General features: G+C 43.6%; 1 protein-coding gene across 2 annotated transcripts in view; it reads left to right on the plus strand.

The window, feature by feature from the left end:
- The first annotated feature begins 4,364 nt into the window (after window positions 1-4,364).
- The window catches only part of Man1a1 (mannosidase alpha class 1A member 1), a 176,516-nt gene continuing 165,918 nt past the window's right edge, over window positions 4,365-14,962 (plus strand). The window contains exons 1-2 of one of the 2 annotated variants that reach the window (XM_057762299.1): window positions 4,365-4,521; window positions 5,668-6,522. In XM_057762299.1, the coding sequence (XP_057618282.1) occupies window positions 4,495-4,521; window positions 5,668-6,522 (882 nt within the window). In that variant the 5' untranslated portion in view covers window positions 4,365-4,494. Of the gene's footprint in view, window positions 4,522-5,189; window positions 5,418-5,667; window positions 6,523-14,962 lie in introns of those variants that run through there. The other variant, XM_057762300.1, reaches the window with a different exon arrangement.

A 14,962-nucleotide genomic window follows, 5' to 3' on the forward strand; every position in this document is an offset into this window, starting at 1 on the left:
AACACAAATGCACTTTGACTTCATCTTTAAGTGAATCTATATGTTGCAGAAGACACGAATACCAAATAAACATGAAAAAAATAAGTTATATAGGCAAAGAACCTCAAGTGAATTCCTAGTGGCAGTGACCTAGAGTGAAAGCAAGATTCTGTCTTCAAGGACAATAAGAGAGACTGAGCATGCTGCAGAAACAACATGTTTGTTTCGCAATGAAAGGGGGAAGCCAATTGCTCTTGGGTCATGCCTGTAGATAGCGTCTCCAAAATAGGAATGGGCACATGTGGTTTCATTTCACTCTATTTCATGAAAATATTTCAATTGGACAGAATAATATATCAAAAATATTTTATTTCTGAGTTTGTTTTCTTTTTTTTCTGGAAGAACATGTGATCTTTTTGTAACAGAGAATGAAGTAAATGTTATTTTTAAAGGAAAAATTATTTTAAACTATATCTAGTATATTAAAAACTAAAAACAGAAAAATTGTCTTTTTTATAGTCTTGGAGGGTTGTTCTTTGTTTCACTCTGTCAAAACAGTATCTTCTTAAATCATAAAATGCAAACATTTCCTATACAAGGGTCATAATGGTTGAGGCTAACATCCCCATATGAAGATTTTTCTGCCCTGAGCCCCAAGCACTGTCCTGAATGTCATTCTGCTCCTTTTGGACTTTGCCATCACTCATGTTTTCTCAACGTTTTGGGAACCTCACAAAGAGAGGGAAAATATCATACAATGCTTTCCCAGTTACGTCTGAGTGGAAGTACCCATGTAGCCCTCCATCCCTGGTGGAAGTTGTTCAGAGGACTGGAGCTGAAGAATTGGCACATCCATAGTATCTTTCTGCCTTCTCCTTAGGCCGCTCCCTGTGAGAAGCCCACACACTCCATTCTTTTCACCACTCTTAGCACTGAATTTCCCTACGAAGGAAAGGGAGCGATTTACTTACAACCTTGAATGCCTACTGTGCCAAACATTATTTCATTTTTGACATTTTCCTTAAATCCACCACATTGCTGTAGATAGAACATGAGAGTCACAGAACATAGGTAACTCATGTGACATGGTTGCACAACTAAGGGCATATGATGTCTTCAATAATAAACTCCTCATTTAAACCCTTGTCCAGTTACTTTATGGGTTTATTTCTTTGAGACTCTTTGCTAATCTCATGAAAATGACGTCTGAGTATTTCCATACATCATTCCCACCCTGAAAGTTGATTTAAAACTTCTTTGAGACTATAATAACATCTCTTCTTTCAAATAAACTTTAGCTTCAGGCAATAACCTTCAACATAAATGAAAACCTCTAATTTAATGCTACATTGATCATTGGCATTGAAAGAGCATTTTGCCCCAACACTTTAGACTTCTGCAGGGTCCTATATGTTCATGAAGGAGACTGACAAGATGAAGCACCATTTACAACTTCCATTCCCTGGACAGTTCGACAGAAAATTCCTCAAAACCAACTAGCAAATATTTGTGTTACACAATGTCTTAAAACTAGCGACTGCTGATATCTATAACTAAGTTTTCAAAACAAAAACAGAAGTCTCAACATGGCCTTGCGGTGTCAAGATGAACATGAGGATTCAACCCTGCACAGCTACTCCTTCCGTTCTTGTTTCCAATGGTAACAGGATTTCTATGAAAGCATTCTATTATGGTACCTAGTCATTCCAAAGTAAATTTAGGGGAGGAAAAAAGCATGGCATCACAAATAGACTATAGACTCCAATTTAAATACCAATTTTACTGATCATTCCTTTAAAACCTTTAATTAATTCCCTTGTTAAAATTAATGTACTTTTCAGAGTTGTCCATTGAAGTACTAAAATGTCAAGATTAACATTTACAATAAAGTATTTCTTTATATTAAATTTTACTTTTAAAATAAGATCCAAGACCTAGTCTGACCTGAAATTTGATGTGAATTAGAAACTCTATTAATCAGGGATGTAACTTGTTAGAAATATTCAGTGATTGTTATATAGATTAAATTTACTTACTTCATTGAGCTGCATTTTATTTTGAACCCAAAACAAATATTAGTTACTATCTTTAAAAAAATTAGTTCCTAGAATTCTAACTTGAAGACTGTAGAAAATGCCCAGGAAAGACTTTTGTGATTTAATCTGCAGGAATTCACTTCTTTATAAAATTATAAAATTATCAGCTATTAAAATATTGCCAGTTTGACCTCTATATAAACATGTGCATAATTATCATACTATAAATGTTAAATCTACCTTTTGTTAATATATATTTTTTTAAGAAACCTGAAATTCAAGCAGTCAAGTTAATCAGAGATTGCTTTGGGTTCACCTCTGACTACATCCAAGTTTTTTTTTAAAGAACTAAATTCTAAAGTGTATTTAAAATTTCAAAACACAAGTATCTACAAATTGTTAAAGAAAAACACAGAGATAGAGTGAGAACGACATTTCTAAGCAAGTTGTGAACTGTACATAGGAGCTCTCTATCAGAAGGGTTTGGTGATCAAATTTTTAAAAAAGAAAGAGAGAGAGAGAAAGCAAGCAAGCAGGAGGAAGGCAATCCTCCCCAAATGTTAAGGTTGCCAAGTTTATACTGGCTGGTTTACAATGAGTAAACAGCAGTCCTGTCAAAAACATTGCATCCACAAAGACCAAGGCATTCCTTCAGGTAGGTAAGCTGGAGATTGCCCTGAGGAACAGCAAGATTCATGGCTTGAGAAACCAGAACCGGTCACATTCTTTTTCCATTTGTACGTTTTTCTGAAGGAGAGTATGGCAAGCTTTGAGCACCGTGATCAAGGCACAGTGTCAGCCCGGCTTCTATACCATGTAGTTCCTTCCTCCTGTCTGTCCTCTGCTTCCTCCCTGCATAGCTATTCAAAGAGGGTTGTGGGGCACATTTGATAAGCATATGTCTTAAAATAACTTCTCTGTGAGTCTGTTTCAAACTTGCTCTAGCCCAAGCATGGGTATTCCTATCACATTCTCAACCTGCCTCACACAGATGGGCATCCTTGAATGTAGACTTATATTCCACCACACAAATCAACTTTTCATTTAGTAAATTACCAAAACTAAACTTTGATCACAATAAACATGTGAATAAGGATAAACCAGAAAAAAAAACACAACCTTGAAGTAAGCTTCATAAAAGTGGATCAAAATAAAAAGAACAGTCACCTTAAAAATTTAGGAAAAAATATTTAAATGTTTCTATTATATATATATATTATATAAAATTTAAATTTCCAAGGGGAAAATCAACCTTAAATCCATGTGCCTAATTTTTCAATGCTTCCATTACAGACACTATCCTAAGCGTCCAAATTGGTTTGGCAGCAAGAATAAAAAATTTGGAAACAGAATTAAGTATGATTTCTCCAGTACATGTACTTAAAGGTGGGTTTCATAATTTTTTGAAATACATACTTATAGCAATTTAGAATGAATGTTCATAGGTATTTTTTGTCTCTGTAAATGTAATCCCATTCTTAAAACATACTTGGAAAAAATAATGACTCCTCCACCCAAATGACCAGGATGCAAGCAGTTGGCTTCCTCAGCAATTTGTCCCAGTTTCTAGGGATCTGCCTTCTCTTCTGTGAGCTAGCTCAGTTTCAAGGGTCTTGCTGGGAATAAACACTGTTATTTCACAGAGATTAAGTTTTCAGGCTACCCACATCCTACAAATAAAATTTGAAACAAATTTACCTTTCCATCATTAAAAGAAAACATTGTTGCTTTCATTTTTAGAGCTAAATCTATTACCCTGCTTGGGTATGCTGCACTCTTCTGGGCATAGAATTTCATAGCAAGTATCAACATAATCAAGCCATGAAGTCGGATGCATCAACCCATAATTTCTTATTAACCAGAACTTTTGAATGCGTACCTGGCACATTTTGCACAAAACCAGCACACAACAAATAAGGATGCCTGAACCTTAAACATAAACAGGCATAGGGTTTTCTGTTTTTGCACACAGCCCAACACCTGGAAACAACTGTACCGTGGGCACTCTCCTCGAAAGTGCCAGGTGTTTTCCTCTGGTCTAAGCCAACAAGTAGAGGGCAAACTAAAATCACTGTTTTGGAGAATGTTGATGGGGAACACTGCTGCTACAAAACAGCTTCCAGGAGTGGGAAGTATGTCCAATTTTCCTCTCTGGCAACTGTTTCTTGTTGGGGAAACAGGGGATTCATAACACGGTTTGGAACATATTCTCTTGTCCCTTCACCCGGAGGCAGGGGGTTCCCAATCAAGTCAAAATGTAGATCTATGCAATATCAGCAGGGCATTCCAAGCGATGTCATGGGAGGTGGAGCCAGTCTCCATGACATTCCATGAGACTGAATACTGCAAGGCTGTCTTGAAAACAATCTCTATTGGACCAAGTCTTTCCTTCGCTGGGAGTTGTCGCATCCAAGACTTAATTTCAACAGGGTTCAATTTATTGCTTGGAGCTCTGGCAGCATAAAACTGTCTTCTTTGAATGGAAAATTTGACCAACTGCGATGAGGTAAATGAATTTCGAAAGTGGGGGAGTGTGGGGGAGGCATACAACTTTGTTTTTGGAAGGGGAACAGGGTGCATTCTTAAAGCACCAAGCAATCCCCAAACCCCAAGTCTCTGTGGATTTTTGTGTTAGTGAGGCAGAGCCGAGGGCTCAGAAGCCCTGTGGGGAGCCTAGGGACTGGGTTTGAGAGTTACTGGGCTCCGGGGAATCCCTATCTTGGGTAAAAAGAGGTGAATGGAGAAAAGACGCGCTTCAAAAATCATCTATTGCCCCGCAATCCCCCGCGTTCTCCTCGGGATCGCCAACTGGCAAGCGCAGGAGCATGCAAGGCTACCGCATTAGCCGTGGTCACTCGAGGATCCACCAGCTTTGGGGCTCCGGGCTAAGTGGGCTTGGGGCCTTGTAAGTTCGGACCAGCTCCGGTTCTGCGTCTCTGAACGGGTCTGACCGGGCTCTGGAGCTCAGCTCCCGCCCTCGCGCTCCGTGGGGAGCTGCGACCTCCCCGCCTCTGCCGGGCCCCCGCGAGGCTGCGCTTCCCGTAAACTCCCCGCCCTGCGCGGCCCCCTCCCCGCCTCGGCTCCACCCCCGCGGGACCCTGGGAGGCGTGAGATTGGCCCGGACGCGCTGTCACTCTCCGGACGCGTCACCGCCCTCGTTTCCGACCGCCGGGAGACCGGCAGTGCTATTAGTGCACGGCGGGGCCGAGGCGGAGGGCAGCACGGTGCCAGGTTCGCTCGCACTCGCCGGCAGGTCGGCGCGCTCGCTCACCTGAGCCGTGTCCCGGGGCCTCAGGGCCACCGGGCTGCACGCGCGCCCCCGCCCACCGGGACACGCATGGAGATGGGCAGCGGGAGAAGTTGACGAGCCCCCCACGCACGCGGCGACCTTGCTGCCCAGAGGTGCGCCGCCCCTGCTACCGAGGTGTCCGCCGCCCTGCCCCAGATGTGCGCGGGACACCCTGCCTCCGCGACTGGAAAACTTCACCCCAAGTCCAAAGTGGGCTCCGAGGGCGGTGTCCGCAGCTGGACCGCGGGGCTGCCTGCGAGGAAACTGTCCTGCGGCTCCGGGGCGAGGGGAGGGCGGGGACCCGCTGGAAACTTTCTGACCATCTTCCTAACCACTGCGTTTTACTGTCTCCTCTCCCCGCAGGGGCTGCAGCCAGCGCTCTGTCGCGCGTGCCTGTTTGCCAAAGGAGCCGCCCCGGCGAGGAGAGCCGGAGGGAAGCCGCTTCCAAAGGGGAGACCGGCAGCTCAGACACGCGCTCTGGGCGGCCTGGATGCGCAAGAACCGGCCCCGCAGCCGCTGACGGCCGGCGGCAGCGAAGTTTGGCTGCTGAGCGGCTCGGCGCCTGGTCCCTGGACAGACTGCCAACCGGCGGCTGCAGCGACCGAAGCGATGCCCGTGGGGGGCCTGTTGCCGCTCTTCAGTAGCTCCGGGGGCGGCGGCCTGGGTGGTGGCCTGGGCGGGGGGCTTGGTGGCAGTAGGAAGGGATCTGGCCCCGCCGCCTTCCGCCTCACCGAGAAGTTCGTGCTGCTGCTGGTGTTCAGCGCCTTCATCACGCTCTGCTTCGGGGCAATCTTCTTTCTGCCTGACTCCTCCAAGCTGCTCAGCGGGGTCCTGTTCCACTCCAACCCCGCCTTGCAGCCTCCAGTAGAGCACAAGCCCGGGCCCGGGGCGCATGCCGAGGACGCCGCCGCGGGGCGAGTCCGGCACCGCGAGGAAGGCGTGCCTGGGGACCCCGAGGCTATCCTGGAAGACAACTTAGCCAGGATCCGTGAAAACCATGAGCGGGCTCTCAGGGAAGCCAAGGAGACCCTGCAGAAGCTGCCCGAGGAGATCCAAAGAGACATTCTGCTAGAGAAGGAGAAGGTGGCCCAGGACCAGCTGCGTGATAAGGAGCTGTTTGGGGGCCTGCCCAAGGTGGACTTCCAGCCTCCCATCGGGATAGAGAACCGGGAGCCAGCTGATGCCACCATCCGCGAGAAGAGAGCAAAGATCAAAGAGGTGAGTGCATAAACCCTGCCAGAAATCCCACTCACGCTGCTGTTTTCCAGGGAGGGATGATAAACGGTTGGAACTTAGGGCTTCAACGTTATCACTCAGAGGCAAGGGAGGTCTGCGCTCCCACTGTTTGCCAAAGGCTGCACGTTTTCCTCTTACTACCTTAGGAGATGTGACCGGTTAGGATGTGAGGCTGAATCTAGTTGAAGTTACATGCGGTGCTGAGCTTAAGCTATGAGGCAGGTGTGAGGGACTACCCGGGCAGGTGATGCACTGCCTCCCTGCCTGCTGAGAGAGTCCACCCTGAGAAGAGTCACTGCGCTGGGCTTGCAGCCCCCCTCACGAAGGCTTGCAGGTGGTTTCAAATTGAAGCTGACGATCAACGCAGGGCATCAATCACGCGTGGTACAAAGGTTATAACAGTGAGCCAATGCTCCCAGTGTTCAGTCATATGGCCTTCTCCTGCCAGGTGGCATTCTGTGTGTATGTAACAGGCTGTAAACGTGAAACTTGAGACTTCCTGTCAGTGGGACACTTACTATCCATTACCGATTTAAAACCCGAGAACTACACACACACACACACACACACACACACAGAGAGAGAGAGAGAGAGAGAGAGAGAGAGAGAGAGAGAGAGAGAGAGAGAGAGAGAGAGCTACTGCTTTTTGTATTACTGGAACATTTTCAGAAAAGGGGTATTCTCTGTGACGCAACAGGTCCGCCTCCACAGCAGCTCAGTAACAAACTCATCCTAGAGCAAACATGGACTTTGGTTAAGTCCTGTGTCATTTCTTTCTGGTTGTTTTCACTTGTAGCCTGTGAGTGGCTTCTGACAAGTTTAAAGGTGAAGGAAATCCTCTTTCAGGCTGTCATTTCAAAGGTGAAAACTGAGGACTTACAGCTCAAGAAGTAGTTAGTGACCAAGTTGAGACCCGAATGAGGGAGCAGAGGCTTCCTTCCCATTCACCATGCTCTGGGGACAGGTCTCCTTCCAGGCTGCTTCCCTGTATTTTCCTGGGAATCCAGACCTGCAAGCTATGGTAAAAGCATGACATCCCAACTTTGGCTAATCCTCTAAAACGCATTTTAAGGGAATTTATTCTTTTTGGAGTTTTTGTTTTAGTATTGGTTCAGTTATCAGGAAAGGATCATGATAGCATTTTCAGGAAGTGAACAGAATCTGGAGGCTGTTGGAGAAATTTAAGGTAACTGCAGAATGGAGGCAGGTTGATTGCCATTAGATGTGCCTAAAACTGGCTGAAACCGGATAAGGTGCCACTGAGCAAGTTCAAGTTGACTTGGTTCCCTTTTAGACGTTTCTGAGAACCGTGTCTTTTAACCCTCCAGGCCCATGACTTTGTTGAATCATCCTTCCCGTTCCAATTTGCAGCCAGCCCTCTTCAGGCACTGTGGGGGGAATGGGTTCTGCTATCCTGAGCAACTCTTCCCAACAGTTTTCCTTCTCTGTGAAATCCTGACAGAACTACCCTTCCTGGAGAACAGAACACGCTTCTGCCTCTCCCCGTCCTTGGACTTCTTAACCAATACAGCCCATTAGAAAATTTACCCTCAAATGCTCAGTATCTGCCACTGTCGATGTTTGAAGAGACTCATTTACGCATGGCAGGCTTCTGAATTCATGTGAGCGGCCAGTTAATCTGGGCTATAGTTGTAGGAACCAGAAATATTAAACACTAAAGCATTAAGAAGCTGACCATTAACAATTGAAAGTGGATTTAGAAGAGACACGGTGCCTGCTAGCAGTCCATTGAAGGCAGCATTTTAGCAGTATGTATATCCGCTGGCTAGTAGACCCTTCTTATCTGTGTCTCTAAATCAAAGAAACCTAATTTACCATGTCAAGGAAATTTATGAAGCCTCTGTCATGTGGTGCCAACATCTTAGAACCTAGTTCAGACTGCCCAGTTTTACATAAAATGTTAGAACTAAATGCGTTCTTTAAAATCCCAAGCTGTCACGAAAACCCCAAGCAGTCAGCATGATTTGCTTCAGAGTTTAGTCAAAGGCCAACAGGAAGAGGGGAGAAATGAATTATGATTTTCCATTAGAATAGTTCAAGCAGACACAATCTCTTTTTTCATTGTTATTATTACTCTTTGACAGCTTCGTGCAAGTGTGTAATTAGTTTTAGTATCCCCCCCGACACACACACACCCTTACCCTCGACTCAGGCAGTTCTACAGGACCTGGTGTTTGACCATGGGGAGGAAAAGTGGTTGTCAGTTGAGGGTGACACATTATACTCCACTTTTATATATTAGGTTCTATTTCCTGCATTATAGGCTGCTTGCCGTGGTCTCGTAGCTTTTACCTTGGTTCTGTTCTTGTTTCTGTATATTCTAGTTGTCTTCACACGTAAGTTCCTTATTGTGCTTTGAATGCACTAAAACTTTTATAGTTAAATTTTAGAAGCTATAGAATTGAATTTTAGTCAAGCTTTTATTTTGTAAGTTTGGTTCGGAGGCAGTTCACACTGTTTTTATGTTGCTGACGTAATTGTGTTGTTGGTACCACACTGGATTTTTAATAAGTTTGTGTCTTAGGGGAGGTAGGCTGTTAATTTGAAACAGGACATTGCCTCAGCCAAAAGGTATTGAATGAATTCTACTAATTCCAATAATGATGGATTTGATGTAAACTCTTGTCTTCCCACCCATGTGAAAACCTTGTAAAAACATTTGTCCTAGAATTTCCCTGATTTCTGCTACATGCCAAATGTGTTTTAATTGTCATGAATTTGATCTCCATAAAATTTTACTCAAGTTATCCTGTACTTTAAAAAAAATAGCTTCATAGAATTATTAGGAATGGGCTCTATTTTCCTTTCTACTGCACCTTTTTTTTTTTTATAAATTATCAAGGCTTTTCAAGTTTTTTTGTGGGGCAGTCACAACAGTGAGCCTACACTGTACTTTAGGATGAAAGCCCTAAACTACTTTAACAATGAACATACTTTTCATTTTCTGGAATTGTGGAGTATTCTGAGTGATAGAAGAAAACAAGTCACCCTTCTCGGGCTGGAGTCCCCATAGCATAAGAGGGGCGTGGAGTTCTGCAGGCTGGCAGACTTGGGTCTGTCACATGAGGCTTTAAGACATGGCAGCTATAGTCACAGCTGCCTTCTCTTTTCGTTCCAGGCCTATTTGTATACTCAAACATATAAGAAAGGTGACTAATAAATAAAAATTTTGTTACATCTTACACTAGCACTAGTGGTGTGTGTGTGTGTGCGTGCGTGCGTGTATGCACATGTGTACTGAACACAGTTTACAGCTTATGTTAAACATTAACTATTTGCCCTTTGGCTCAGATGTGAGAATAAGTTACCTTGACAAACTGAAACAAAGCCACTTATATTTTGAAGCTTAGCTTTCCAGGTGACTTTTATGGGTTTCAGTGTAGAAAAGCACATTTAGAGCATAATGAAGTTCTCCTTTGAAGTCCTGTGCCAAGGGGCTAGGACACTTTTGGGTTGTTTGCCAGTCCCCGGCCCCTTAAGCCCTGCTACTTGATGCTTCTTATAAAACAGATACTAACTAGTACGAGCCCGTCCCACTCAGGGATCTCACAAGGGAACTGTTGAGATTTGTGAAGGGTTCTGTCTTCACCAAGAAGATGAAGAAGTCAGGAATTCAACAGTGTAAAGACTAGAGTAGGTGCCAGCTGTTGAAGTTACATAAGCAGGAACGACTGGGAGTGGAAGTGAATTGTCTTCAGTTTCATTTTCTGCAAGCCTTGCCTGAAGTTCTAGAAAGGGGATACCTTGATTCCCTTCCATCAGGCAGCTAAGATTCACGTAAAGGAGCTGTGCATAGGACGTAGAACCTGGTAAAAGCGGTAAAAGGCAGCTTAAAAATATCCACCCCGCATTGAAACCTTTGTAGCAGTCCTCAGGTGAGCTAATCAGCTAAACCATCTTGAGAACCTGAAAAAATGCCTGTCTGAGAGATCTTAGTTTCTTGGGATTTACTACAGAACTTACATACTTGAATTATAATGTTTTTAAAGCTTTGATACATAACTTCGGTACTAATAGGGGCTTTCAGGGTATGTGTCAAGGTCACAAGGGAAGAATATAGACAGATGCCTATGAAGGATGAAGGCTCAAATGCAGAGGGGATGTGAAGCGCCCAGGACCTAACTTACACACCCTAGCCCAATAGGCTTTTAATTTCTTTTATACCATATAGGAAATCAGAAACATAATATGTTTTAATTAGCCACAATAAGATCGCAGAGGTAAAGGAAATGATTGGCAAAATTACCTAAATAGATAAGAAATGAAAAGGCTAATTTAAGGGAGATGGTATGTTATTTGGAGGGGAAATGGCTTAACTTTTCCCTTTGTTGATAGCCCACTGCCTTGCCTGAGGTCAGTATCTGAGCTCCCTAAAATAACTCCTTATCTCATGCTCTCTTGAAAAGCCCTTATACAAATGCTGAAAGTTAGTTTTTGGTTACCAACAATATACCAGGAAAACACTAGCCTTAAGGGTTTTTTTTTTTAATTTTAAAAATTAAACGTATGAATTAGATCATAAAATATTACAGCTGCATGAGACCCATTTGGCACCTTGGCTCGTCATGTGCACTGTGGTGGAGTATCCAAAACACCAAGATTTTTCTGGAAATCACCAGTTAGTGGCAGAGTTGGCTTGAGAATAGAAGTCCTGATTCTTGGTGAGTGCGGTTCACTGTTCCTATCATACTTAACTTCCTAAACGGACTCCCAAAATGATTATTAGCAGGATGGTCATATTTGTTCTCTACAGACCCTAATATAGAATGAGCATAAAACACACGAGACCCAACTCTGTCTTATTGTAAAGATTACTTGATGGGTTTTAAGTAAGCCATAGTAAGCTTAAAAATATAGTACTGTGGACGTGACTCACAAGATTGTTTTTAAGATTACACATCTAAGTGTGATGTGATGTGTTTTTCTCTGTTTATAAAGTTCTGTACAAGAGTAGAAGCGTTTGTAACCGTCACACTCTATACGTTTGTTGGGAGAAGTGGTGAAGGAGAAAGGGAGAAACAGTGTTACAATATAGAAACAGATGTGGGTGCCCAGAGACAGAGAGGTGCAGCGACTGGGGGAGCTCTTCAGATTGTAAATGCATGTGCTCTCCACCCACTGCTTTAGATAGCAGAATTCATAGTTAACCTGAGAGGACTCTATAGGCTTTTGTGGGTATATATACATTAAAACACAAACACACACACACAACAACCCATGGGCCGCTCTGTCCCCTTGAGGTCCTGGAAAGTCTGTCTGAGTGCACTGTGCAATCCCCTCTTCTGCCCTGTCCACTTGCAGCCAAATGAGAGTTAGAACTATGGCTTCTGGACCCAGACTACCTGGATCTGGGTTGGGCCTCATCACACACTAGCTCTGTGACCTTCATCAAGTTGCTTAATGTCTCAGAAGATCGTTTTCCTTATTTGTCACATGAGGGTTATGTTAGCACCTACTTTGGACCATGAGGTATAAAAGTGATCTTGCACAAAGAGCTTACATGGTAACCGGTGTACAACTGGTACACAGCAAATGCTACTTGCTATTATGTCACTGCTGTTACTTCCAAGAGGACTTTATTTCCTATGCTGATTAATAAGCCAAGGATATAGTGGTGGAATTTCAAAAGACAGTTATAATAGTTAAAATTAGGTTTTGATGATGAAAGAGATTCATGTGCAGTACCACATGATCTTACCAGATAGGTGTGGTTTTAATTGTACTACGATCAACTCTAATTCCCTTACATAGCTAAATTCCAACAAGCCTTCAGTATCTTAAACTTACCTTTAAACTTAACTACTCCCAACGTACTCTTCATGTTTCTGTACTTGGGAGCATGTGTGAGAGAGGAACTCATTTCTACAGTCAGAGAGGCTTTCTCTGAAGTCCTCAGGGTTGTCACAGTCAAGCTGCCCCCTTAATTACTGACATCAGTCCTCAGAATAGACTGAGCAAAGTGAGTTTTAACTTGTTTTGTCCTTGGAGGGATGTTGCAAAGAAGTAAGAAGAAAATTATAGTTTAGATTTGGCAAAAAATGTGTAACTATGATAAACTCTATAACAAGAGCTAAGCACCTGATGCTCAGTTTGTGAAAATTAGTTATATTTTATAGCTCTTGGCTTTTTTTTTTTTTTTGAGAGAGAGTTTCATACTGAATTTAGCTGTATCAGGTTTCATATCAAAAAGGCCCTTGGATATCTTGAGGCCTCGTCTCACCTCACCTATTGGCCATGGGGCTCCATTGGACTTCATGAAATGCCCGCAGTGCCCGAAGGATGGGCGGCAGCAGTGCAGTTCACTGCCTGAGTAGACCAGTTCCCAGGGTGATAACCAAACTCTAATGGGCACCTGTGCCTGGGAGACGGGCTGGCCCTGCTGTGGCCCTCCTGCCTCTTCAGCCCTGCTGAGAACAGCTTGGAGAGAGACAGAGCAGCTTCAGATAGTCCCTGATAAAGCAATGCTGGCTGATGTGTGCTCTTAAGATAACAGAGGCCACCCACCCCACCTCCACAGGGTCCTGATAAAGATTTCTGTGATCATCAAGAACCTGAAAGAAAAGCAAATGAGATTACGGCTTAAGAGCATTTAAGAATCAGTGCTTGCCTCTCGTGAATCAGAGAGTTCGGTAAATCAGAGCCCAGCAGTCCTGCACGTAATGCAGATAGATAAAATAGAAAAACCCAATGGCCTTTGTGTTTCTGTGGCTATTTTTTTTTGTAAGCCTGATGCGCTCACTCTCTGCTTCTCTCTTTTCTTCTCTCCCTCCCTCTTTCTCTACACCTCTCTCTCTGCAGTCTGTCTTCCCAGATCATAATTAAGCAAATACTCAGCCCCCAAGTTGCTACACTCTTCTCTGATCTCAGCAATATGATACTAACTTTTATTTGCATTTTTATGTATTTCTGTGTAGTTTTTTTTTTTTTTTTTAAATTAGGTTGCCTAGAATCCAGGCCCTCCCGTGACTGTTTATCATGAGAACTTGATGTGAAGGTAGGTTTGAAAATGAGGTGGAAACCAAATGAATAACACCCGGTTGTGAAAGAATAGAGTTTACTAATACAGTACAACATAACTCTAAGGCATTTTTTGTTGCCACACTCCTGGTGAAGCCTGTTTGCATACGCCAAGGGTTTATGGGAACGGGTGTGGCAGTGATTGTCACACCAGCCTATGAAGGAGACACCAACTCACGGCCTGCAAGCCCCACCGCTCTTGCTGGAGTCTCTGTCCTTGTCAGATCCTTCCTAGTGGATGGCCTTTTCGGGATCTCCCGAGGAACACTAACCTAAGGGACAAGAGAACTTCAGAGATAAACACTCCTGGCCTTTTCTGAGAGTGACAGTCTAGATTCCTGAGCTGTCCCTGAGGCCGTGATGGTCTGAAGTTCATTTTTCTTTCAGGGGATATATCTGCTCAAGCCGCTAAAAACCTGTGCTTGGTCATCTTTGTCAGGGCATAAGTGAAGAAGCCAGGTGTGGAAGCTTAAGGTAGCACATGGGTGCATGCCTGTCTCAGACTTGTTTCCAGCTGTTAGGACTTTACCCTTCTTGGATGTGGAGCGTGTAGAAGGCTCTGAATGTGCTCGGTCAAAATTGCTGCTCTTTGCTTTAGCAAGGGAGAAAGTAAATCTTAGAAACAGCTCATGGCTTTCCTGTGCTGTTTTCATTGTAAGCCAAGGCCTGTTTTTGCAAAGACAGCTGAAGTGTAGGTGAAAGTTGCAAGTGGATTTAGTACTGTGTGTCTGTCTAATATGCTAACTCACTCACGGTTGCGACCATACTACCGAGGCATGCTTTTATTGCTTAAATTATCTTCTGTTGCTTTCTGAAAGCATAGTCGATCACATAAAAGCATCATGATTTACCATTTCTTTGAACCTGAACATTAATTTTTTTTATATAAAAACTGCTAAGCTAAGCCTTTGTCTGGTAACTTCATCTCATTTTTCCTGTAAGTAGGTTGGACTGAAAGATCCCAGTAGCCGGAGTATTCCTCAAGGCATCTCTGTTATCGTCAGTGTCTACTAAATCTTTATGGATTTTGTTGCCGATGAGACAGTGTTTTGAATTGGATTACTGCACTCTCCAGAAGCTCAGCCCCACTCAGTTTACCAGTTGGTCTTCGTTTTGAAATTGAAGTTAGTATTTTCTTCTTGGTTCCCTGAGTGCTGCGTCTCTGCCGATCTTCCTTGGTTCGGATTCATTTGGCATGTTAATATTTAAAATAAAAGTTGAAGGTTAAAAATAGTCCAAACACCCTTCAGAATGACTCTTTTTGATGCCAAAAATGGAAGTCCTTGCAGAATTGAATTCTTAAGAAAACTTACCCATAGGACACCACTTACACCTTGTAAGCACTCACCTTCTTATGTTTGAAAGAGCAGGCTAATCTTTTGTG

Source organism: Chionomys nivalis, chromosome 2 (genome assembly GCF_950005125.1).
Source record: "Chionomys nivalis chromosome 2, mChiNiv1.1, whole genome shotgun sequence".
Classification (NCBI taxonomy): Eukaryota; Metazoa; Chordata; class Mammalia; order Rodentia; family Cricetidae; genus Chionomys; species Chionomys nivalis.